A 27,363-nucleotide genomic window follows, 5' to 3' on the forward strand; every position below is an offset into this window, starting at 1 on the left:
TTGCTCGTTGTAATTTACCAGACACTCTTATCCAGTGCAACTTACAGGAGCAATTTGGCGTAAGTACCTTGCTCAAGGGCACATCAACATATTTCACTTAGTCAGCTGGGGGATTCAAACCAGCAACCTTTTGGTTAATGGCCCAGCCTCTTAACCGCTAGGCTACTACCCAGCCCACATATTGCAGAGGCAGTATGTTCTCTTTTTTTATCTCTTTAGCCATGTCTTTACTCCTACTGGTAGCCTGTTGCTACCAAATTATAAATGTTACTTTCTCTCGAATTCCACTGTTGGTGGATCTCTTTTTCCACTGTCCTCATTTAAAAGAGACATAACATTGTCTTGCCTGTGAAGTCTACAGTCTTCAACAGAGAGAGAACTCAGACGAATCAGAGAAGGTTTTTTTTTTTCATTTAGGGTGATCTAAAGTCATTGAAGCTTTCTGCCCTAAAATCAGGGCTGGAACAGGAACTATTAGTGGTGTAACGACCATGAACACAAAATGAAATGACCATTATAATCATCCAGAAACTTCAAGTTGTCTTTCAATCATCTATCTACTGTCTTGAGCATGAACTCTTGCTAACGAACTTGCAGCATTGTACAAATTAGGTCTGGCTAGCATTTTTGCTAGCGAACTTGCCTCATAGTATACACTACTACTGTATATCTTCCCAGTGAGATTGACAGATACAGCTGTGCAGGGAAGAAGTATCCAAGTTTCAAGTTTTAATGTCACGTGCACAAGTACATTCAAATGCCTTTCTTGCAACCTCTAAAGCCAACAATACAGTAATCAATAACAATGTAATACAAAAAAATAACATAAGATAGAAAAACAAACACATTAGAAATAAAAAATAAGAAATAAGAAAAACACATGAAAGTAAGGAAGCATCCTATATACAGAGTCAGTCAATTCCAGTCCTACTACAATATTTACAATGTACAGGGATGTAAGGTGACTAGGAATCAGGATACACTACCGGTCAAAAGTTTTAGAACACCTACTCATTCAAGGGTTATTCTTTATTTTTACTATTTTCTACATTGTAGAATAATAGTGAAGACATCAAAACTATGAAATAACAACATTGGAATCAAAATGTAAAACAAATCAAAATATATTTTATATTTGAGATTCCTCAAATAGCCACCCTTTGCCTTGATGACAGCTTTGCACACGCTTGGCATTCTCTCAACCAGCTTAATCTGGAATGCTTTTCCAACAGTCTTGAAGGAGTCCCACATATGCTGAGCACTTGTTGGCTGCTTTTCCTTCACTCTGCTGTCCGACTCATCCCAAACCATCTCAATTTGGTTGAGGTCAGGGGATGGTGGGGGCCAGGTCATCTGATGCAGCACTCCATCACTCTCCTTCTTGGTAAAATAGCCCTTATACAGCCTGGAGGTGTGTTGGGTCATTGTCCTGTTGAAAAACAAATGATAGTCCCACTAAGCCCAAGCCATATGGGATGGCGTGTCGCTGCAGAATGCTGTGGTAGCGATGCTGGTTAAGTGTGCCTTGAATTCTAAATAAATCACAGACAGTGTCACCAGCAAAGCACCCCCACACCATAACACTCCTCCTCCATGCTTTACGGTGGGAAATACACGTGCGGAGATATCCGTTCACCCCAACTGCATCTCACAAAAACAGGGTGGTTGGAACCAAACATCTCAAATTTGGACTCATCAGACCAAAGGACACATTTCCACAGGTCTAATGTCCATTACTCGTGTTTCTTGGCCCAAGCAAGTCTCTTCTTATTATTGGTGTCCTTAGTAGTGGTTCTTTGAAGCAATTCGACCATGAAGGCCTGATTCGTGCAGTCTCCTCTGAACAGTTGATGTTGAGATGTGTCTGATACTTGAACTCTGTGAAGCATTTATTTGGGCTGCAATTTCTGAGGCTGGTAACTCTAATGAACTTATCTCCTGCAGCAGCGGTAACTCTGGGTCTTCCATTCCTGTGGCGGTCCTCATGAGAGCCAGCTTCATCATAGCGCTTGATGGTTTTGTGACTGCATTTGAAGAAACTTTCAAAGTTCTTGAAATGTTCCATATTGACTGACCTTCATGTCTTAAAGTAATGATGGACTGTCATTTCTCTTTGCTTATTTGAGCTGTTCTTGTCATAATATGGACTTGGTCTTTTACCAAATAGGGCTATCTTCTGTATACCGCCCTACCTCGTCACAACACAACTGATTGGCTCAAACGCATTAAGAAGGAAAGAAATTCCACAAATTAACTTTTAAGAAGGCACACATGTTAATTGAAATGCATTCCAGGTGACTACCTCATGAAGCCGGTTGAGAGAATGCCAAGAGTGTGCAAAGCTGTAATCAAGGCAAAGGGTGGCTATTTAAAACATTTCAAATAAAATATATTTTGATTTGTTTAACACTTTTTTGGTTACTACGTGATTCCATATGTGTTATTTCATAGTGTTGATGTCTTCACTATTATTCTACAATGTAGAAAATAGTAAAAATAAAGAACAACCCTTGAATGAATAGGCATGATAAACAGAGTAGCAGCAGTGTATATGATGATTGTATGTGAGTGGGTATGTGTAGAGTCAGTTTACATGTATGTGCATATTCTGTATGTGTGAACAAATGATGAAGTGAGTTTTTATGTGTGTGTTGGTGTGTCAGTGTGCATTAGTATGTAGAGCTATGTAAGTGTGCATATATACAAGGGTCACCTCAGACCGTGTAGCCATTGTTTTTGCTATTTAGGTAGCTATTTAGCAGTCTTATGGCTTGGGGATAGAAGCTGTTCAGGAGCCTGTTGATGTCAGACTTGACGCACTGGTACCACTTGAGGTGCTGAAGAAAAGATAACAGTCTATGGCTTGGGTGGCTGTAGTCTTTAATGATTTTTCGGGCCTTCCTTTCACACCGCCTGATATAGAGGCCCTGGAAGGCGGGGAGCTCAGCCCCGGTGATGTCCTGCCTGTCCGTACCATCCTCTGTAGCACCATGTAATCGAAGGCGGTGCTATTGCCATACCAAGCAGTGATGCTGCCAGTCAAGATGCTCGCAATTGTACAGCTGTAMAACTTTTTTGAGGATTTAAGTGCCCATGCCAAACCTTTTCAACGCGCCTTCTTCACGACTGTGCACGTGTGTGTGGACCCTTTTAAAAGTCCTTAGGGATTTGGACCCCGAGGAACTTGAAGCTCTCGTCCTGCTCCGCTGCAGCCCCGTTGATGTGGATGGGAAGGTGTTCAGTCCCAGGCTACTAAGCATTGTCCCCTCCTAAGAGAGGACAATGGTGTTGAACGCTGAGCTGTAGTCATTGAACAGCGTTCTCACATAGGTGTTCCTCTTATCTAAGTGGMTGAGGGCCGTGTGAAGTGCAATTGAGATTGCGTCGTCTATGGATCTGTTGGGGCGGTATGCAAATTGGAGTGGGTCTAGGGTGTCTGGGATGATGGAGTTGATGTGTGCCATAACCAGCCTTTCAAAGCACTTCCTGATTACAGAAGTGAGTGCTACAGAGCGGTAGTCATTGTGGTATGAAACCTTAGAGTTCTTAAGAACAGAAATGATGGTGGTCATCTTAAAACATGTGGGGATTACAGACTGGAACAAGGAGAGGTTGTGGCCTTGTGGGTGTCGAGCTGATTAAAGACCTTACGTTGGCCTCGGAGAGCGAGATCACCTAGTCCTCTGGGGCGGCGACGGCCCTCACACCCGTCACAATGTTACTTTCTTCGAAGTGTGCATAAAATGCTTTGTGTTAGTCTGGTAGAGAGGCATCGTTGGGCAGATCACAGCTGGATACTCTTTTGTAATCCGTAATTGATTGTAGCCTCTGCCGCATGGGGCGACCATCAGAGCCTGTGTAATATGATTCCACTTTATTCCTGTATTGTCCTTTTGATGACTGTGCAGAGGTCGTAGCAGGACTTATTGTACTTGTTCCTGTCCTCGGCCGTAGCCTCAGGGTTGTCTACGACAGCTCTGTGTGTTGTAGCTCTGTCCTTTAGTTTAGCTCCAACCTCGGTGTTAATCCAGGGCTTTCGATGGGGAAGCAGRGAACCTTCACTGTGGGGATAACGTCGRCGATGCATTTCCTAATGAAGTCTGTGACGGAGGTGGTTAGCTTGTCAATGATATCGGCGGAGTTTTATAACATATTCCAATCAGCGGTCCTGTCGCATAATCTCTGATTCTGGTGACCATTTCTCAACAGAGCGAGTTCAGGTCATTTATAAACATTTGCGAAATGAATGTCATTAAAAGAGAAGTCCACCAAAAAGTAGTTTGATAGTCGTTAAAGTAAGCTTCCGTCATCTGGTCACGTAGCTTAGCTAGCTAGCTTACAAATGATAAAAACAGTACAAACCTTGTTATCTAGCTAAGTTGACTACTAGCTACTGTACAAGGAGGCACAAACAAGCAGAAACATTTGCAGGTACAGAACTGTAAAGTGTGATTTTAGGCATTCAACATCACATTTTTTCTCATCCCTTTTCTCTTGGTCCTTCACTCAGAAACACTTGAGAAGTTTAGGTAAGTTCTTAGTGTTGGCAACAGCTACTGTGTATTTTAGTGAGCGGAGGCGGGCGACAGAGTGGTGCAGATAATCTGTCAGCTGGTGCCAAGGCATCCCAGGAATCTGGCCTTCCATGAGAGAATGTGAACCAGGAGATAGCAGTTTGTTCCACAGATGGCTGATTGGTTAAACCAACTGGCCGCTCCTCTTCCACAGCCTGTCCATGTCACTGTGGCTCACRGGGCCCAAGAAAGACGGAGGATGAAGAGGGGGCGGGGGGAAAGGAGATATCTGGACAGAGCTGGCAGGAGAGTGACCATGCCTCGTTTTCCTCCAAATCAGCCTGTGAAATTGATTTATCAAACAGGAGATTGTGCCAGGGCAGCAGGAGGGTGCCAGAAAGAAAGATGACTTGCAGTGTGGTGTGTGTCTGAAAGTATATGTGAAATGAGACAAGTACGCTGCTAGGTGACACACATAATTACATTGAGGCACACAATCACACTCAGGTGCCCGTGCACACACGCAAACACACACACACACACACACACACACTGTATTTCCTCTGAGGGAACATGTATCAGCTGCACTGGTTTATCAGTGTGCGGGAATATAGTATTAATCTGGGCTCCTGTCAGAGTGTGTGTAGTTTGGATCAGAGAGATACTGTAGGCAGACCCAGTCAGAATGCCACTGTAGCGTTTGTTGGGTAGGCTTCAGAGCAAAGCCCATCTGTTTACCTCTTCTATCCTCTGTTGTGCCTCTTCTCTTGTTCTTTCCATGAGGTGGGGCCTTAGGAAAAGGAAGTCATAGAATATGCACTCATATCAGCAGATTTTCACCAGTGATGTTTAAAAAAAATCATTTACAAAGTAGATTGAAAGGTTTTAGAAAGTGAAAATGTCATTCAGTTCAGCACTTTTGTTTTTTAGCGACTTTATTTGTCAGTGTCTGATTGAAGAGCAACCTTTTATCTGTACTTCAATGATATCATCAAAGCAGATTATACTGTGTAGTTTACTCATTGTCTATCCATAGTAACATGTATTTCATTCAGTGGATGATTGGCAACTGCTGATTGGAGTTAATGGTCGATATACATGTGCCTCTCTCTCTCTCTCGCTCTCTCTCTCTCTCTCTCTCTCTCTCTCTCTCTCTCTCTCTCTCTCTCTCTCTCTCTCCTCTCTCTCTCTCTCAATCTCTCTCTCCTCTCTCTCGTCTCTTCTCTTCTTGCTCTCTCTCTCTCTCTCTCTCTCTCTCTCTCTCTCTCTCTCTCTCTCTCTCTCTCTCTCTCTCTCTCTCTCTCTCTCTCTCTCTCTCTCTCTCTCTCTCTCTCTCTCTCTCTCTCTCTTCTTCTCTCTCTCTCTTGTCTCTCTCTCTTGTCTCTCTCTCTCTCTTTGTCTCTCTCTCTCTCTCTCTCTCTCTCTCTCTCTCTCTCTCTCTCTCTCTCTCTCTCTGCTCGTCTCTTTGTCTCTCTCTCTCTCTTTGGCTCTCTCTCTTTGTCTCTCTCTCTCTTTGTCTCTCTTGTCTCTCTCTCTTTGTCTCTGCTCTCTCTCTCTTTGTCTTCTCTGTCTCTCTGTCTCTCTTTGTCTCTCTTCTCTCTGTCTCTCTCTTTCATCCCATCTCTCTCCCTCGCCCTCCCTCATACCCCACTAGGCAAAAACTGGTTGAATCAACATTGCTTCCACATCATTTTAACCCCAAAAATATATTTCATGACGTTGAATCAACATGGAAATGATTGGATTTGCATAAAGTCATCAACTTCTGGGGATTTCCTATTTTCTTCATCCAACTTTTAACCTAAATCAAATGACATGGTGATTACTATATATTTTTTTATGTTGAATTCACATGAGTTAAAAACTAGACCAAATGTAAATAAAAAGTAGACGTTGAACCGATGTCTGTGCACAGTGGGATGTATCAATCTAGATTATATCAATCTTTCTGTATTTGCTGTTTGACCCTTACCTCTGTGTCTCTGTGTAGGATCACTAAAGGGGATGCTGGGCCAATGAGAACCATGTGGGTCATGTGGTCAGTTGTTACGGCTCTCCTTGTCGCCATGCTGCTCAGTATCGTCCATTCAGAGCTGCAGGAAGGAGCCCTCGTTCCAGGTAAGCAATCCCAACACAACACTCCTCATCAATCTACTCTTTGCCATTGGTCATGTAATTGACCTTACCTGCTGCAGATAGAGACTAGCACCTGTTACTGTAAAGTGCTTCTGTATAATTGCTTATCTTGGTAGTCTTATTATCAGTCATGGGTCTTTCGTAGCTTTAAGCTTAGAAAGTGAGTATCTATTTGGGAGTGTGAGATCTCATTGGTCATTGTTTGAGGTCTGGCATTAGATGTTCCATCCGTTCTACCTTTCCTCCCACTCTTATCACTGTAGGCTTCATCTGTCTCGGTGTGGTTGAGGAGTGGGCAGAGGATCATCACTCATAGTGCRCACATTACACACACTGTTAGGACTCAGGTAATTACTCTATCCATCAGAGAACCAGGGAGGGGAAGACAGGAAGAAAAGGTTTCATCTGGTCCCCATGTGGTCCAGTTTGAAATAAAGAAGTGGTAGCTGTATTCCATTTATTTTCCACTGTGGTGTGTTTAATTAGCTCTTCCTCTGCCAGGGGCTCAATCCATGCTGGGCTAACAACAGGGCTCTATGACTCAAATCCTGCAGGACTGTGTGTGTGTGTGTGTGTTTCTGTGTTTCTGTCTGTGTCTGTGTGTGTCTGTGTCTGTGTGTGTCTGTGTCTGTGTCTGTGTGTGTTGGCTGGATTTGTCTCTACTCCCCCTTAATTAGTTCCCCCTTAGCAAGCTCTGTCAATGACAATGAGATTCTATGGTTAAACAAAATATCTTAGACAATGTTCAAATGATTATATTGCATCACTTCGACCATGTAGATTAGTTGGATATCAAAGCAATTAAAGGATGAGGAGGATGCAATTGCAGCGGTTGAAAACCGGTTGGAGTAAGACCCAGCTTACACAGGGTCCTCCAGGGATTGTCTAAGAGCCTAGCAGGCTGTCTTGCAGATGTTTGAAGGGTGAGAGGCTAATGCAAAGGACAGTGTTCATTAGTAATTGAGAGCTGTTCACCATCTCACAGTGATGACTTGAGCCTGCTGTGCTGTGGAGCTCCAGAGCAGGGATTAGAGATCAGAGCAGAGAGATCAGGTTCACCCTCAGCGGTCATGACAGTCTGTCTGTCACTGAGGGAGTCTGTCTGTCACTGAGGGAGAGAGACGTCACTTTAGGTATTCACACTGACCACTGACCATTGGATGCCGGGTGTGTTTACAATCAATCACCCTGGGGAATAGAGGGGTGATTCACATGACTAGCTTTTTTGGTAAGTTGTCCTGGAGATGTACAACTAAACACTTAAGGGTCCAAAAGATTGGAACCACATTTGCCTTCAGACGCCAAGTCCATTTTTATAGGAGCTGACCCTAAGGTGAATGATCCCCAAGCTAGTGCATTTATGAAAGAAAGAGCACTAACAACATACTAGAAGTTGGGCTCAGAGGGACAGAAGAATGAACACTGTTCACTGATTGCCCTTGGCACTGGGTGGTTGTCCGTGCTGGTACCTTTAACTTTTCCATGCTGGTAACCTACCACAGGAAACTGCTAATGTCCACTGCATTGTGGGCATCCAGGGAAAAGCAATTTCAAATGGGAAGTTAAAAGGAGCTTGACATGTATAGAGCTTCTGCTTGCAAACTGTGTTTTTCCGGCTTCCTGAAAGAGTCTGTGCTGATTTATTTGTGAGTCTCTTGGCTGGTGTCCTCGTGATTGTGTGGATGGAATATTTGCTTGTGTTCTCCTTTACAGAGACAGGAGTATGATTGAGGGGAAGGCTGGAGTTATGAGGGCAGCCTGCCATCCTAATGGAAATTCCGTAAAAATAAAGGTTTCTTCAGGTACACTCTAGATGCAGATGTCAAGTGTATTTAAATTGTTCTGGCTTAAATATGAGAAAATAGTACATCAGTCCTTGAGTGTTGGGGTGTAGACTACCTGAATACTAATTTACTGCACTGTTGGTTATAAAACCAGAGGTTATGTCTGAATTTGTTAAGTTAATACAGAGGATCTGTTTCCCTGACTGTAATTCTTAGTGGGTAGTGTGACTTTCCTGACTGTGTATTGTGATGATGGCACAGCACTGGGGGCTGGTGGTGAGGAGCCCAATTAGGAAGTGTAATCAAAGGCCAGCTCGTTAGTGTTGCCATGTTTAATTAGTTGTGCAAGCAGCCAGGCGTTGGTGGGAGTTGGTAATCTAAGGGTTACCCATGGTGCTCTTTAACAACATGGCTGCCGGATGGTGAGAGAATCTATTAGTCATAGCACTTTCTCATTTTAGTCACGACACACACACACACACACACGTGCACGCGTACACACACTCGCACACGCAGGCACACACTCTCTCTATTGTGACTCTCTGTCTCACTCGCTCTCTTTCTCACTCTGATAATACATCACGTTCCTGTAAAAGTTGATTGAGTATACAGTATATACACTGATCTAACAATTGGGATTGTTATCTTGTAATTTTACAGAAGATGTGTTCATCTCTTGTTAGTACGTTTGCATACTTTATTACCTATTACACAGGACAATGAATCTATTCCACAGATCTACATATTAATTATATCAGTGATAATCTTTAGTTTGTTAACCCTGTGGATAAAAAATGGGGATTGCTTATTTCCCATTGGTGAGACCTTTTTTCCTCTCCTCACTGGCTCTTGGTAATCTAGACACCATGTTTGTTTTTGCCTCAAGGTGAGCTTGTTTCTAGATAACCTTGTGTCCCAAGGACATGAAGTTGTATTCAGGGCTGAGAAATCCCAGCCTGAGCTTTCACGTATCCACTCTCACAAGAATTCCCTAGAATTAATCAACCTGTAAAATGCTGTCGTTTCCTTCCTGGCTGCAATCATTATGAAGTCAAATGGCTTTGAAGTGATTTGGGTGCTAGATGCAACCTCCCAATACAATGTGACACTAAAAGATAAGCCGCTGCTCCCCCGATAAGACTTTGATTGCAATGTACCACTTGACCTGACTCTGAAAAGAAGAACAGAGCTTCATTGGTCACACTCTAGTCATACTTTGGTTCGAGAGCCATACTATTTTAGCTCATTCTACTGATTATAGAGGAGGCTCAGTCCTTTGCAGATGGAGGAATATTTCCCTCTGCCGCGCGTGGGAGTGTAAGGGAGAAGACTGGTGACACGATGTGTGGTTAGCTAATTAGTAATGCTCGTTAGTCTATTTAGAGAGCCATGATGAGAGGAAGGCAGCACTAACCTCAGAGAAGAACAACCTTCACCACAACAACACCAACTGTTAGAGAGAGAAAGAGAGAGAATGTTGAGGGCTATCATTAACTGTTACACCGCTGATATGGTTTAGCTACGGTACTGTGCCACTGTATCATTGAAGAAGTGTCCTTGAGATAAACTCCCAGCTGTTCTCTATTCTCCTATTGTTGTGGAGAGGCTCTTCAGACACGAGGAGAGCTGGCAGAGTGCCTGTCCGATTTTAAATAAGTGTACTCAATAGCCAKTGGGCACAGACATCAATTCAACGTCTGTTCCACGTTGGTTCAACGTCATTTCATTTCATTGAAAGTGTGTGCCCAGTGGGTAGTCACCTGTTTTGGAGAGGGGGGCTTTGCCATAGTCTACTGCATAATTCGATTCAATTTCACCCATGAAGCCCACATTCACTACAACAACAACACCCTCAAGGACACTTCAGTTAGATAAATTTAGCCTTTCCATATTTTTCAAATCCTGCCAAATATACTCTCCTCACCTCCATGCTATGTTCCTCTCCTTCCCATGCCCTCTCCAACCCTCTCTGCTCTGTTGCCAGGGTAATCTGTCCAAACCAAACTTACAGAGGTGGCACCCCCCTCCTGGCAGATTGATTGCTAATATTGGAATTCATTGGCGTTTGAGTGGGAGGAAAGGCTAAGTGTGAGCAGTGGTGTAAAAAGTAAAGATACCTTAATAGAAAATGACTCAAGTAAAAGTGAAAGTCACCCATTTAAAATTAAAGTACAAATCTAAACGTATTTGGTTTTAAATATACTTAAGGATAAAAAGTCAATTTAATTGCTAAAATATATTTAAGTATCAAAAGTAAAAGTATAAATCATTTCAAATTCCATATATTAAGCAAAAAAGTATGGATAGCCAGGGGCACACTCCAACACAGACATAGTTTACAAACGAAGCATGTGAGTCCACCAGATCAGAGGCAGTAGGGATGACCAAGGATGTTCTCTTGATAAGTTTATAAGTTATAAGTTATTTTATTCTGAAATGTAGTGAAGTAAAAGTAGTCAAACATATAAATAGTAAAGTAAAGTACAGATACACCCCAAAACTACTTAAGTAGTACTTTAAAGTATTTTTTACTTAAGTACTATACACCACTGTATGCGTGCGTGTATGAGAGATGTTTGCTATGACCTGTGGTGCATTTCCTCAGGCTTTATCATTATCACAGCACAGTGTCCATTTTGATTCATTTCGGGCATGTTTGTGTTGCTGGAAAATGTGTCAGTGATGCATTAAATTACGTTTTGACACCTGCTGACTCAGGTCATTAGTCATTCACAGATATCTGCTTCTGCCTGTGGCATCTAAGCTGATGTGAACTGAAACCTGAATAGATACAGTATATCATTACCTTGAGTTGCAGTCATAATACGCAGATAGAATTATAGATAATCATGGCTATTATCTAGTATTAGGTGTGTATGATCTGTATGTGGCCCGCGTGTGGTCTCCTGTGCAGCTGTCTGTTGTTGGAGTTGCTGTGACAGACAGGGCAGCACACAGGGAAAGGTACACAGAGAGGGATCAGTGTCTGACAGTGTGACAGGGGTGTGTGTATCTGTATACCCTGGTCTCAAGGATACTGAAAGGTCATTACCTCACGGATCTCTCCCTCTCCCTCTCCCTCTCCCTCTCCCTCTCCCCCATACTTGATTTAGATCAGCAAATAAACATTGTTAGTTCATTGTTTGCAACCTCCAACCAGTTAGCTGTGTTTTAGCTGTTGTTTCTGGGCCAATCCCAACATATTTGTCCTGAACATTGTATTCCACCATTTTCACACATCCATTCGGGGCACCAGTTACCTCCAGACACATGTCTATCCTGGGTGTGTTGGTGTTGTTATATGTATTCTGGATGTTTAAACCTCTGATAGGTCCACTCTGTGAAGTTGTCTGAGCAGGGGGGGCAGGGGGGGGGGGGGCTGTTGAAGGAGGGGCCGGTACAGGTCCAGCGCATTGATTGGCCACATGAATCAGCCCGCACGGCTCACTTTTTCGATCTCCATGGATTTGTGGGCGGGTGGCGGGGCACCTTTGTGGCTTATCAAAGGCACCGATTTAGCCAGCATTGCATGTCAGGCCATTCGTCTTCCTGTAAGTGACATGTCATTCCCCGAAACCAGCAGCCTCTGCCCTCAAACATACACATGCACACTTACAAGGAAAATCACACACCCGCTGCCACTCACAAATGTATTTACACACTGCTGTATATCTGAACATAGCCTAGAGACAAACACCACAACATAAAACCTTCAACACACATAACGTGCAAACCCAGTACAGTAAATGTAATGCCATTTTTTTACTGTGTCCCGTCCCTACCTGTGTCTGTGCTGTAATTCCACCCACAATGTCTCCCATCACCCTCTGTCACACACCAGTTTTCCAGTACTATCATAGGGTGATGCTAGGCTGTTCTGCATTGATTTACCATCAGTCATGGCTCCTGGCTTTGTATTGGTCTTGCAGGGAGTTGGCCCTCTCTGTCCCATCACCCTCTCTCTCTGAGGCGCTGAAATGATAAGAGTAAAATCAATAGCCAGCCTCTGGCCTCACACAACATGGCTACTCCACGCTGTATCTGTCTGTAATGTTGCACCAATTTATCAGAAAGATTCCTCCCTCCACTTGTTGGAGGGTTCTGTCTGTCCATTGGTTTAATCCTYCCTGTCGTTACAGACAGACAGCAAAAATCAAATGAGTTTAATCCTGTTAGAGCAATCAAATAAAATGGACGGATCCTAAAGACTGCTTTCTCATTATTTTTTCAACCTTGTTTTCACTCGCTCTCTCCCTCTTTAACTTGGTGCTGTTTGTGCTCTTTTGCCCAAGACATAGAATGACTGTCACAATCCTAGTCCTTGTTTAGTGAGGTGTACACTAGCATAGCAAGGAACATACTGTACACTAAGCAAGATGAGCACACAGTGATGGACACAACACTAGACATGCACAATAACATTTCTGAAAGTATCTTTTCATCTCTGCCTGTATTGTATTGCTGTGAATTGACCATGCACTCTTGTGCTTTTCGCAGTAGAGTTATCCCTTTACACTTGTGGGAATTGGTCTACATGGATAAGGCTAAATTTAAAAGTTTCTTACAGAAGAAATATGAAAAGCATATATGCATAACTATGGTAGCGACTGGAAGGGAACAATTTGGAGATACTGGGGAAATTCTTTGACCAAAGTTGACAACAGTTCACCTGACACAAGACTGCTTGTATTTATAATTTATAATAATCCTCAACATCTTGAAAATACCTTGAGTCATCTTAATTTACAGCATTTCCCTCACTCGGAGAACAAAAAATGTCAAAAAGTTGCSGAATTAGCGGGAGAGATGGGGGAAATTTCTTATCATGTGCAGTGCTCGAGTTCAGAATGGCTGTCAGTCAAAACCCATACAGTCCTGGGAAATGCAGAGCCCTGACTTCATGTATAGCATGTTACTGTACAGCCACTACGTTCCAATTTAGGCACTTATTTGTGCCCAAATCTGCCATTTTCAACCCGTATACGGGTACCAGTGTAAAGGGCTACAGAAAGGGCAGAGGGTTTTTCTACCTTAAGTCCAAACTGTTCTTTAGAGGCAGTGGTAGACCCTATGGATATGTGAGGAGAGTAATGCAACAGTATACAAAGCAGCAGACCCTGGCTCTCTTCCTCTGGCTCACTGCTCCCTCCCACCCTGTATGCGCTGACAATCTCGCAATGAGATACAGTCCCATCCAGCAAATAGAGTCCTGTCACTGACCCCAAAGAGAGAGAGGCGGGGGAGAGGGAGGTGGGGAAGTTAATATCTTGCAGCTTCTTCGGATGGGATGACTGTGAGACGAGATGAGAATGAGAGGATGGAGCGTAACGATAATGAGGCTATGGTGGAAAGGGTAATGATAGTCAACGGAACAGAAGGAAYAGGCTGACAAGATATCACTCTGTCAAGGAGATAGAAGTTGGTTGAGAGAGAGTGCAATCATAGGAAGAAATAATTAGCATGTTTTTTACTGGATCAAAATGGGACTTAGYTGGTGGGCGTGGCGGGGGCGTGGCCACAGGTGTGGCCAACGGTGCGGTCGCAAACCAAAAATAATTGTTGCTGTGAACTTTTGCTGTTTTAAAGCTATTTTCCTGCAATTATACACATTTTGCCATGTGGCGGAGATAACATTTTGCCATTTTAAAACAAATATCCCAAAAAGTGGTAAACAAATCAAAATATATTTTGTATGTGAGATTCTTCAAAGTAGCCACCCTTTAACTTGATGACAGCTTTGCACACTCRTGGCATTCTCTCAACCAGCTTCATGAGTTAGTCAACTTGAATGCATTTCAATAACAGATGTGCCTTCTTAAAAGTTKATGTGTGGAATTTCTTTCCTTCTTAATGCGTTTGAGCCAATCAGTCGTGTTGTGATAAGGTAGGGGTGGTATACAGAAGATAGTCCTATTTGGTAAAAGACCAAGTACATATTAAGGCAAGAACAGTTCAAATAAGCAAAGAGAAACGACAGTCCATCATTACTTTAAGACATGAAGGTCAGTCAATCCGGAAAATTTCAATAACTTTGAACGTTTCTTCAAGTGCAGTCACAAAAACCATCAAGCGCTATGATGAAACTGTCTCTCATGAGGACCGCCACAGGAATGGAAGACCCAGAGTTACCTCTGCTGCAGAGGATAAGTTCATTAGAGTTACCAGCCTCAGAAATTGCAGCCCAAATAAATGCTTCACAGAGTTTAAGTAACAGACACATCTCAACATCAACTGTTCAGAGAAGATTATGTGAATCAAGCCTTCGTGGTCAAATTGCTGCAAAGAAACCACTACTAAAGCACACCAATAAGAAGAAGAGACTTGCTTGGGCCAAGAATCACGAGCAATGGACATTAGACTGGTGGAAATCTGTCCTTCGGTCTGATGAGTCCAAATTTGAGATTTTTGGTTCCAACCGCCGTGTCTTTGTGAGATGCAGAGTAGGTTAACAAATTATCTCTTTATGTGTGGTTCCCACTGTGAAGCATGGAGGAGGAGGTGTGATGGTGTGGGGGTGCTTTGCTGGTGACACTGTCAGTGATTTATTTCGAATTCAAGGCACACTTACCAGCATGGCTACCACAGCATTCTGCAGCGATACGCCATCCCATCTGGTTTGCGCTTAGTGGGACTATCATTTGTTTTTCAACAGGACAATGACCCAACACACCTCCATCCAGCGTTATGGCTATTTGACCAAGACGGAGAGTGATGAAGTCCTGCATAAGTTGAACTGGCRTCCACAATCACCTGACCTCAACCCAATTGAGATGGTTTMGGATGAGTTGGACTGCAGAGTGAAGGAAAAGCAGCCAACAAGTGCTCAGCATATGTGGGAACTCCTTCAAGACTGTTGGAAAAGCATTCCAGGTGAAGCTGGTTGAGAGAATGCCAAGCGTGTGCAAAGCTGTCATCAAGGCAAAGGGTGGCTACTTTGAAGAATCTCAAATATAAAATATATGATGATTTGTTTAACACTTTTTTGGTTACTACATGATTCCATATGTGTTATTTCATAGTTTTAAAGTCTTCACTATTATTCTACAATGTAGAAAATAATAAAAATAAAGAAAAACCCTTGAATGAGTAGGTATGTCTAAACTTTTGACTGGTACTGTATTTGTATATTTTTTATTTGGACATGGGCGGAAAAAAACATGAATGAGGAGAAGATGAGGAGCCGAGGACAGCTGAGAGAATTTGAAGAGCGAGCAAGAATGAGGAGAAAGTAGTATTCTTTGCCAAAGCAATCTGAGATCTGCCGTGTGCTATAAATGCAGTACATTATGAATGATGGTGGCTGGGTGTGATGAATACTGTGTTTGTCTGTCAGGAAGTCATTGTGTCTCTTTTCATTTATACCACAGTCTTATGTATCTTCTATTATATCTTGCCTTCTATCTATGCCTTCCCCATAAAATAAAAGGAAGAGGAAAATCATTTGTGAAGTTGGCCATTTTGAGAGCAGATTTATGGTTGTATGGAAAGAGCTCAGAGGGGAAACTACCTGTCTCTCATTGAATGCCTCCTAATCCCAGTCAGGCTCAAGGACATCTCTCCCATCTTTCTGAGACGATCGATACCCTGCCCTTATCACTAGATACTCTATGTATATGAGATTGCAGTTCCAAATTGATTCCAATCTCCTTGGATTAACACTAAATCGATATGCGTTCCAGCACCAGGTCTCTGGTTGTCTGTGCTAGCATGCTGAGGTGAGGTCTAAGTGAGCAACATCATGGGTGGGTGGCCACCTGAAACAGTGTCCCTGGGCTTCTCTTAGTGGACAGAGGGACTTCAGGCCGAAGTGGCAGCGATGCAGGAAAGGTTGACAGAGATGTTGCATTGTAGCCTAAGGTTTGTTCTGACAGACTGAGGAAATGCTTTTCATATCACAATTGAAAATCAAAAAACACAGTCAGACGGACTAACAAATACATTTCCGAAAGTCATTTTGCATGACACAGAACTGTTCTTTTGAAAGTGGGTAAGTTTTCCTGCTTTGTGTTGTTGAAAGCTGATGGCTGCCTTGATGTGCGGTGCCTTGCTGTTGTTTTTGGTGTTTACCGGCATAGTGGGAAGCAGTGGGACTGTGGCACGGTGACAAGCAGGCCTGCGGGCGGCTGCCGTCATGTTTAAGTGTGATTGATGGTCTCGTCTGCTCACTGAGAGTGCTAATGGTTAGTGCTGTTAATGAGCACACATCAACTTAACGCACCAAGACATTCATCTGGAGAGAGAAGCGGAGAGATGTGTGTGTGTGTGTAGTTTTACGCATGGACAAGGCTTGCTGTGATGTGTTTTAGAACCACCTGCTGGGTACCCACTGGGCACAGACGTCATTTCAACATCTAGTTTTGATTTACATTTGGTTGAGTTGTCAACTAACGCAAATTCAACATGAAWTCAACAAAACATTTCACCATGTCATTGGATTTAGGTTAAAYGTTGGGTGAAAAAAAGTTAATTACTTTTTGCAAATCCAATCAGTTTTCCACATTCATTCAACATCATCGCATAGATGTTTTGTTGTTGAAATGAAGTGGAGACAACATTGATTGAGTGCTTTTGAAGTGACAGGTTGACACGAAATCTGTAGCTTATTGACAGTGCCCAACAGCTAGGCCATTTTGGTAATGAATATAGGCTACAATATAGGTATGGTAATTCACCTATTGAAGTATAAGGCTGTGAATGCAGCCGTATACACAGCTGTCCAAAATAATGCAAACTAAATGCTGATAGTAGTAGTGAAAGAGAGCGACTCTCCAGTTGGGCTGGTCTGTGACTCACTGACACCTTTCCTGGTCAGAGGAATAGAGCTACGCCACAGAGAGTTACKCACAATAGGGAACTTTWTTTCCAGAGGACATAAGAGATGGATCAATCAATCAATCAAATGTATTTATAAAGCCCTTTTTACATCAGCTGATGTCACAAAGTGCTATACAGAAACCCAGCCTAAAACCCCAAACAGCAAGAATGCAGATGTAGAAGCACGGTGGCTAGGAAAAACTCCCTAGAAAGGCAGGAACCTAGGAAGAAACCTAGAGAGGAACCAGGTTTCTGAGGGTTTGCCAGTCCTCTTCTGGCTGAGCCGGGTGGAGATTATGAGAGTACATGGCCATTTAAGGCTAGATTGTTCTTCAAGATGTTCAAACGTTCATAGATGACCAGCAGGGTCAAATAATAATCACAGTGGTTGTAGAGGGTGCAACAGGTCAGTACCTCAGGAGTAAATGTCAGTTAGCTTTTCATAGCTGAGCATTCAGAGGTRGAGACAGCAGGTGCGGTAGAGAGAGAGAGAGAGTCAAAAACAGCAGGTCTTGGACAAAGTAGCACATCTGGTGAACAGATCAGGGTTCCCTAGCTGCAGGCAGAACAGTTTAAACTGGAACAGCAGCATTACCAGGTGGGCTGGGGACAGCCAGGAGTCATCAGGCCAGGTAGTCCTGAGGCATGATRCCAGGGCTCAGGTCCCCCGGGAGGGGGGAGAGAGAGAGAGAATTAGAGGGAGCATACTTAAATTCACACAGGACACGAGATAAGGCAGGAGAATTACATCAGATATAACAGACTGACCCTAGTCCCCCAGGACATAGACTACTGCAGCATAGATATTGGAGACTGAGAGAGGGGTGGGTCGGTGGACACTGTGGCCCCTTCCGACGATATCCTCGGACAGGGCCAACCATGCAGGATATAACCCCACCCACTTTGCCAAAGCACAAGCCTCCCACCACTAGAGGGATATCAACAAAACACCAACTTACTACCTTGAGGCAAGGCTGAGTATAGCCCACGAAGATCTCCTCCACCGCACAAGCCCGAGGTGGTGCAAAACCGGACAGGAAGATAATGTCTGACTCAACCCACTCAAGTGACGCACCCCTCCTAGGGATGGCATGGAAGAGCACTAGTATGCCAGTGACTCAGCCTCCGTAACAGGATCAGAGGCAGAGAATCCCAGTGGAGAGAGGGGAGCCCGGCCATGCAGAGACAGCAAGGGCAGTTCGTCGCTCCAGTGCCTTGCCGTTCACCTTCGCACCCCTGGGCCAGACTACACTCAATCATAGGACCTAAAAAATGTAAAACTTAAAGGTCGAGACCGAGTGTTCCTCTCTCACATGGATAGGCAGATCATTCCATAAAAATGGAGCTCTATAGGAGAAAGCCCTGCCTCCAGCTGTTTGCTTAGAAATTCTAGGGACAATAAGGAGGTCTGCTTCTTGTGACCGTAGCGTACGTGTAGGTATGTACGGTAGGACCAAAATGGGGAGATATGTAGGACCAAGCCCATGTAATGCTTTGTAGGTTAGTGAWGGCTGTTTAACAATTTAATGGCCTTGAGATAGAAGKTGTTTTTCAATCTCTCTGCATCCATATTGATGCACCTGTACTGACCTCGCCTTCTGGATGGAAGCGGGGTGAACAGGCAGTGGCTCGGGTGGTTATTGTTCTTGATAATTCTGCCTTCCTGTGACATCGGGTGTTGTAGGTTACCTGGAGGGTAAGGTAGTTTGCTCCCAGTGATGCGTTGTGCCCTGCGGTTATGGGCGGTGCAGTTTCCGTACCAGGCGGTGATACAGCCCGACAGAATGCTTTCAATTGTGCACCTGTAAAAGTTAGTGAGGGTTTTCGGTGACAAGCCATATTTTTTCAGCCTCCTGAGGTTGAAGAGGCGATGTTGCACCTTCTTCACCACACTGTCTGTGTGCGTGGACTATTTCAGTTTGTCGGTGATATGTACACAGAGGAACATGAATTAATCACTGCTGAAGTMAAAGCTTGTTGAATGCTGCTTTTTATGCTCAATTAGGTTGGAACAATCAGTTGATCGAGCAGCAGTGAGGGCTCTTCGATATTGCACGGTACTGTCTTTCCAAGCTAGTCGGAAGACTTACAGTTTGGTGTAGCACCATTTCCATTCCAATTTTCTGGAAGCTTGCTTCAAGGCTTGGGTACTTTCTATATACCAGGAAGCAAATTTCTTGTGACAAATGTTTTTTGTTTTCAGGACTCTTTGTAATCAAATGCAAATGTAATAAAAKATCAAATCAAACAATTAATGAGAGCCCATGAGCTCATGTTGCGCAACAATTCTATAGGCTATGCAATTGTGCGAGAAAACAGAGTGATGGCCTCTTAAAAAGAGGAGGATCCCATCAGCTTTCTAAGGGCTAGGCCTACTATATTTATTTCAACTTTCTTAATTTTATGCAAATATTGAGCACATTGCTTATCTTTTCAACAGGWGTATATGAAAATGAACCACAGGAAAAGCGTCCTCCATTTGCTATTTAATGTATATCACTTGTGAATTCTATATTATCCCTTGTGGATGATGCCCAGCTTAAGGCAAGAAACAATGCCTTTTTTGTTCGAATCTTAGTCACACACCTCATGTAGCCTAACCCATAGGCCTAAATGTATGATAAGGTTGGTATCACAACTAAAGTGGCCAAATAATTTCTTAAAATTAAGCACATCTAAACATATAGCCCAACGTTTGTAGAACAACTAAAGTTACATTAATAACTCTAAATTCAGTATGTAGGAGTACCTATTTCTTTGTTAACCGCTCAACACAGAATAGCCGGATGTGCACACTAGAAATATCCTTTCTATTTTATTCAGCTTTGTTCAATTGTACTCTTCATACATAAAATAATATTAAATAATGCCAGCAAAATCTGGTCTGCTAAATGAATGAGTGTAGTCCACAGCCATATGACGTAGCCAGATCAGGACCTAACAAAAGGACAACTCAGAGGATGCTATTCTGTTCTTCTGAAATAGACTACATTTTCTTCATATCATGTTTCTTTAGACCTGTCTAAAATAAATAGTGGATTTATTGTGAAGGTGTAGGCTATATTACATGGATTTTACATGAAATGTAGATGGTCCAAAGGTCTGCATCAGTGGCTTGTAGGGAAGCCAGGAGATGCTAAATGCGTTTATGTTAATTAACGGTCAATTACCGTGAGACCGACAGTTATTTGCTTGACAATCACCGGCTGATTAAATTTTGTGACCGCCCCAGCCCTACTAATAGGTTGGCACGAAATCTCCTCTAACCTCTATCAGCACCATGGACAGCGCCCTATACAGTACACTAAAGCAAGTAATTTTGCCATTCCATACCTTAAGGTTTTTGCTGAAATGACACCACTGGCTATACCACAAATATTTTAATAAAAACCAACCAGCTAGATTGTTTCTTACCTTTTCAGAAGAGTTGCAGCCTTCTTGATGCTCTATGGAACTTCCTGAGTAATTGATCATTCCATTCTCCCCAAAATCTTTTTGTAAGATCCACCTCAAAAGCCTTGGATTAGTTCAGCTTTCCTCGGGTGTAGCATGCTTCTTCTGTGCTGACTGAACACATTTGTCAAAGTGGAAAATGTGTTTTCACAGCTTCAATTGGAGTCTTGACCCCGGCCTTACAAATATAATTCAAATATTACAGGCGGAGGCGTATCCCATTATTCACTTAACCTACCACAGATGAGCCTACTACTTTCTATGGAAACCCAAAGGAGTCATACCTAACAGCCCCCGTGGCATTCCATAGCCTGAACGTTGTGATGGCATAGAGCAGCGAAGATACAGATTTTGCCAACCTGTCCCTCAATCATTTGAACTTTTTTGCTATTTTTATATAGGGACATGAAACTAAAACTGAGGGGGCACAAGTTTCAACTGAAGGGGCAGTGGTGGATAAAGTACCGAATTGTCATACTTGACTACTTTTTAAAAGTAAAGATACCTTTATAGAAAATGACTCAAGTAAAAGTGAAAATCACCCAGTAAAATATGACTTGAATAAAAGTCTAAAAATATTTGGTTTGAAATATACTTAAGTATCAAAAGTTACTGTAATTACTAAAATATACTGAAGTATCAAAATCATTTCAAATTCCTTATATTATGGAGGCCATGAGGTTTAGCCAGGGACAATCTCCAACAGTCAGAAATGATTTACAAATTAAACATTTGTGTTTAGTGAATCCGCCAGATCAGAGGCAGTAGGGATGATCAGGGATGTTCCCTTGATAAGTGTGTGAATTTGACAATTTTCCTGTCCTATTATGCATTCAAAATGTAACAAGTACTTTTGGGTGTCAGGGAAAACGTATTGAGTAAAAAGTACAATATTTTCTTTGGGAATGTAGTAAAGTAAAAGTTGTCAGAAATATGAATATTAAAGTACAGATACCCCATGGAACAACTTAAGTAGTACTTTCAAGTATTTTTACTTAGGTACGTTACACCACTGGTTAGGTGTTAATGACAGGAAGTATCCTGTCGACATGGAACTCTCCAAGGTTCTGAAARACAGTGACGGGCCCTTTGTTGACTTCACACACATACAGTCGTGGCCAAAAGTTTTGAGAATGACACAAATATTCATTTTCACAAAGTCTGCTGCTTCAGTGTCTTTAGATATTTTTGTCAGATGTTACTATGGAATACTGAAGTATAATTTCATAGTGTCAAAGGCTTTTATTGACAATTACATGAAGTTGATTTAAAGAGTCAATATTTGCAGTGTTGACCCTTCTTTATCAAGACCTCTGCAATCTGCTCTGGCATGCTGTCAATTAACTTCTGGGCCACATCCTGACTGATGGCAGCCCATTCTTGCATAATCACAATCCTGGAGTTTTGTTGGGTTTTTGTTTGTCCACCCGCCTCTTGAGGATTGACCACAGTTCTCAATGGATTAAGGTCTGGGGAGTTTCCTGGCCATGGACCCAAAATATCAATGTTTTGTTCCCCGTGCCACTTAGTTATCAGTTTGCCTTATGGCAAGGTGCTCCATCATGCTGGAAAAGGCATTGTTCGTCCACTGAACTGTTCCTGGATGGTTGGGAGAAGTTGCTCTCGGAGGATGTGTTGGTGCCATTCTTTTTCATGCTGTGTTCTTAGGCAAAATTGTGAGTGAGCCACTCCCTTGGCTGAGAAGCAACCCCCACACGTGAATGGTCTCAGGATGCTTTACTGTTGGCATGACACAGGACTGATGGTAGCGCTCACCTTGTCTTCTCCGGACAAGCTTTTTTCCGGATGCCCCAAACAATCGGAAAGGGATTCATCAGAGAAAATGACTTTACCCCAGTCTCACAGTTCAATCCCTGTACCTTTTGCAGAATATCAGTCTGTCCCTGATGTTCCTGGAGAGAAGTGGCTTCTTTGCTGCCCTTCTTGACACCAGGCCATGCTCCAAAAGTCTTTGCCTCACGTGCGTGCAGATGCACTCACACCTGCCTGCTACCATTCCTGAGCAAGCTCTATACTTGTTGGTGCCCCCGATCCCGCAGCTGAATCAACTTTAGGAGCGGTCCTGGCGCTTGCTAGACTTTCTTGGGCGCCCTGAAGCCTTCTTATCACAAACAATTGAACCGCTCTCCTTGAAGTTCTTGATGATCCGATAAATGGTTGATTTAGGTGCAATCTTACTGGCAGCAATATCCTTGCCTGTGAAGCCCTTTTTGTGCAAAGCAATGATGACGGCACGTGTTTCCTTGCAGGTAACCATGATTYACAGAGGAAGAGCAATGATTCCAAGCACCACCCTCCTTTTGAAGCTTCCAGTCTGTTATTCGAACTCAATCAGCATGACAGAGTGATCTCGAGCCTTGTCCTCGTCAACACTCACACCTGTGTTAACGAGAGAATCCCTGACATGATGTCAGCTGGTCCATTTGTGGCAGGGCTGAAATGCAGTGGATTTTTGTTGTTGTTGAGATTCAGTTCATTTGCATGGCAAAGAGGGACTTTGCAATTAATTGCAATTCATCTGATCCCTCTTCATAACATTCTAGGGTATATGCAAATTGCCATCATACAAACTGAGGCAGCAGACTTTGTGAAAATTAATATTTGTGTCATTCTCAAAACTTTTGGCCACGACTGTACATCTGTACACTACAGCCCACTAAACAGGCATCATTGGAACCTACCTATTCTCTGATGGTGTCAGTATCTCGTGTATCCATGGCTATAAATCCCCATTAATTGATTTTGCCCTCTTAAGCACAGAGAAAGCTGCCATGCTATTGGTTAAGCACAGGGATATATACCAGGATAATGATGCAGAGCAGGATACAAGAGTGAATAACTCAATCGTACTCCCGAGCCTGATCATGAGTCACCTGAATGGCTTATTGCCCCAGGCTTGCTGAATCCCTGTGGACTCTCACACATCCTATCATCGCATTCGCATGCAGGGATCTAGAGAATAATATAGTCTTATATTCTCATGAATCACATTGCCCTCGTATACAGAGATGGACCCCAAGCGGAAATCACACTGTGTGTGTGTGTGTGTGTGTGTGTGTGTGTGTGTGTGTGTGTGTGCGTGCACGTGTGTGTGAGAGAGAGAGAAAGAGAGAGAATGTCAAGAATAGAGTGTCTGTGTTTGTATGTATTTGTAAATTCCAAATGCATTTGTGTGTGCTGTGTTGCTCCCTGTTTCCCGGTGGAAATCAGTGCATGTTGCAGGGGGATGAAGAGAAGGATGGATGAAGGCAGGGAAGAGGAATAAGGTAGAGTGAGTGTTCTGCTCTACAGATCTAGAGCAGTGCCAGGCCTGGCTCCAGACTATGATTGACACTTTAAGTGTATTCGTTCGCCAGTCGGCTGTTTGCTCTTGTGCACTGGGACCCGTGTGAGCGGCCAGCCATCTGTGCAACTTGCCGTTCTCTGTCGTCGCCTGTCGTCATGGCAATGTGCCCCCCTCTTCTAATGTATCCCATCAGCCTGGTGTACACATGGAACTGCCCCCCATACCAAGTCCTCCTCACCCCCTGTGTGTGTACCCCTCCAGCGATCCCTCTCTTAGGGCTGAGCTGAAATCCAATGAGATCCTTAATTTATATGGGTCCCCACCAGCTGGCTTCATTCGCCTGGTCTTGATTAAAGGGGTTTAGAAATTTGCCATTTGGCTGTTGATTTTGACCCACATTTAAAAAGTCTCCTGGTAGTCTGACTCTCTGTCTGTCCGTCTGTTTGTGTGAGCCAGGGCTGGAGTTACTTTGTTGCAGGTGGTGTTCTGTACTATGTTGTGAATGCATCATCTCTACTGATTGCATACATTGTTTTACTTTTGGACGTATATCTTACTGGTATCCCACCTAGCACCTTATCGATGCAAATATTACTACTTTATTAACTTTCCAGCACTCTCATAACCTCAGACAACACTTAATTGTACTTACTGTATACTGTATCTAATCAAACAAAACATTACTACATGGTCAAAACTTGACAGTATAAGATGGACACAGAATACACTTGTCTTTGTTGCCTCTTGTTCCTGCACGACACCCAGTAGGATGGAGTTGCAGTACCCTCTTGTGGCCTGTTTTTGAACATCACCTTCATAAAAGCTTTCCTCTTCTATCAATCTACATGTTATGAACTGAACCTTGAGTGTAATACTCAACATTGGAGTTTAACACCTTGAATGGTAGCTGACCTGTGCCAGGTAAAAGCAGTAATGTGGTTCTCTCTAGCAGCGGTGGGGAAAATACCCAATGATCATATTTGAGTAAAAGAGGAAGGACTCAAGTGAAAGTGAAAAGCACCCAGAAAAATACTACTGGAGTAAAAATCTAAAAGTATTTGGTTTTAAATATACTTAAGTATCATAGGTCAATGTAATTGCTAAAATATACTTAAGTATCAAAAGTAAAAGTAAATGCTATAAACCATTTAAAATTCTTTATTTTAAGCAAACCAGACAGCACAATTTTATTTTTGGTATTTTATTTACGGATAGCCAGGGGCACACTCCAACACTCAGACATAATTTACAAACAAAACATTTGTGTTTAGTTAGTCCTCCAGATCAGAGGCAGTAGGGATGACCAGGGATGTTCTCTTTATAAGTGAATTGGAACATTTTCCTGCATTCTAAAAGTATGGGAGTAAAAAGTTAATATTTTCTTTAGGAATGTTGTGGAGTAAAAGTCAAAGTTGTAAAAAATATAACGAGTGAAGTACAGATACCCAAAAAGTAGTACTTCAAAGTGTTTTTACTTAGTTACTTTACACTACTGCTGCAGAGGTACTCAGTCTTTTCCAGCAAGTTATTATTGATGTAGTTCTTGATGTTAGACTGTAGGGGCAGCAGGGGTTTAATCTTCAGTTATAACATCATTAATTAGTATGATTTTGGCCTGTGAGTGAGTAGCCTACAGATACAGTTGTGTATGTATGCACTGTGCAGTAGGCCTATAGAAGATATGCATGTTCATGTTTGATTGTGTAAGCATTTCTGTAATTGAAATGTGTGTGTCTGAACCTGGGGAATGGGTATGGCTGTGGGTGAACCAGTATGTTCATGGGAATCATACTGGATCTACTGTACTGAGGACTAATAAAGCCTTTGCCGTAGTATTCTCAGAAGTAAGGAGAGTTAGTTGTGTGGTTTCCAACCACAACTGTGTGGTCGATATCGAACATCCTCACATCAGAGCCCCTTTCCATGCAGCACCACACAGCTATAAGACAACCACTAAAGCAAACTAAAAAACATAGCTTTTACCAAAACACAGCTTCTTTCTACTTGGTATGGTCTGTGTGTTTTACTGTATCTAGTTCTCAATCAGCAGTCTACCTGTGTCAGAAGCAAGCCCATTTTACAGATGGACTGTTTTTTTTCAGCTGGTGGTTGCCATGGGAATGTTGAGGAGAATGCACCACCTCACACACTGTAAATCTCAAGGTTCACCTTAAAGTCACCCAGCCCAGCCTCCCTCTGTCTCAATAGAYCAGTATACTGGTAGCATTGTCTCCCTGGTCTTTCAGAAGCACTATAGAAATGGGAAATACATTCTGAAAGACAGTCTGTCTACGCAATAGGGAGACAATGCTACTAGTATACTGCTCTATTGAGACAGTCTCCCTGTGAACGTATTTCCCATTTCTATAGTGCTTCTGAAGGACCAAAAGTGTTTGGTTTTACAAATAGATGCTATGATGAGATCATATTCCTATGGTGACTTCCACATTGAGATATTGAGATCGATCACACTGCTCCTTTTTCAAGATTTATAGCATTTCACAGTTATGACTTTCCTCCTGGAAGCTGCATCCTATCCAGTAAACAATTATTAAATGACAGGGGATTTAAGGTGAATTATGTGTTGCAACTAAGATGTCTTCATCATTGTCATGCACCTTATAATTATCATTTTCTTAGTGTGGAGAGAGACGAGTGAAGTCATGTTGTGCTCTCGTGGAGAGAGGAGAGAGCTTGAGAAACAGAGGGCAATAAGGTGAGGTGACGTGGGCCAATCTATAGCATGGTTTAGGATTAGGTTAAGGTTTAGGAGTTGGTTTAGGTTTAGGATTAAGTTTAGGTTTAAGTTTAGGATTAAAGGAATGCAGTTCTAATCTTGTTATTTTGTAAACCCGTGTGTCTGCTTTAAGATGATCTCTCTATAACAGTAGTGTGGAAGAATGGAGAGAATATGTTCAAAATAATCACTTTTCTTCACCTTACTCCTAATCGAATTGATATTGGCAATTTCCTTCACCACTTTCCTCTCCATTTTTCTGCATTCCTTTTGTTTTGTCTTTTCTAGTGTTGATGGGGAGGTTAGTATGAGAAACTGGACCTGACAGAGATCCTATCCTGCACTGCTGGGACATAGGCTTAGCTTGAAATGAACAAGTCACACCTTGGCTTTCAGGGCTGATAAAGTTAGATGGTGGCAATTACTTCAATTATCCAGTTACAGTATGTTTGCATAACTAGGCACACACTTCTGTTGGAAAAACCTCAGCCCATGTCATCCCTTTAAGTATTAGGCTTGAGATCTGGGCAGAGCCCTCGGATAACGAGTCAAGGATAACACTACTGTAAGAACTCAGATACGTAATAGATGGATATAAGAGGAAACTCTCAGTCGTGA

General features: G+C 42.7%; 1 protein-coding gene across 1 annotated transcript in view; it reads left to right on the forward strand.

Annotated features, from left to right (window-relative positions):
* robo1 (roundabout, axon guidance receptor, homolog 1 (Drosophila)) overlaps positions 1–27,363 on the forward strand; it is a 225,300-nt gene that overhangs the window by 9,227 nt on the left and 188,710 nt on the right. Inside the window, exon 2 of the mRNA XM_070434580.1 lies at positions 6,505–6,632. Coding sequence (XP_070290681.1) covers positions 6,530–6,632 — 103 coding nt within the window. The 5' untranslated portion in view covers positions 6,505–6,529. The remainder of the gene's footprint in view (positions 1–6,504; positions 6,633–27,363) is intronic.

This window comes from Salvelinus sp. IW2-2015, linkage group LG23, assembly GCF_002910315.2.
Source record: "Salvelinus sp. IW2-2015 linkage group LG23, ASM291031v2, whole genome shotgun sequence".
Lineage (NCBI taxonomy): Eukaryota > Metazoa > Chordata > Actinopteri > Salmoniformes > Salmonidae > Salvelinus > Salvelinus sp. IW2-2015.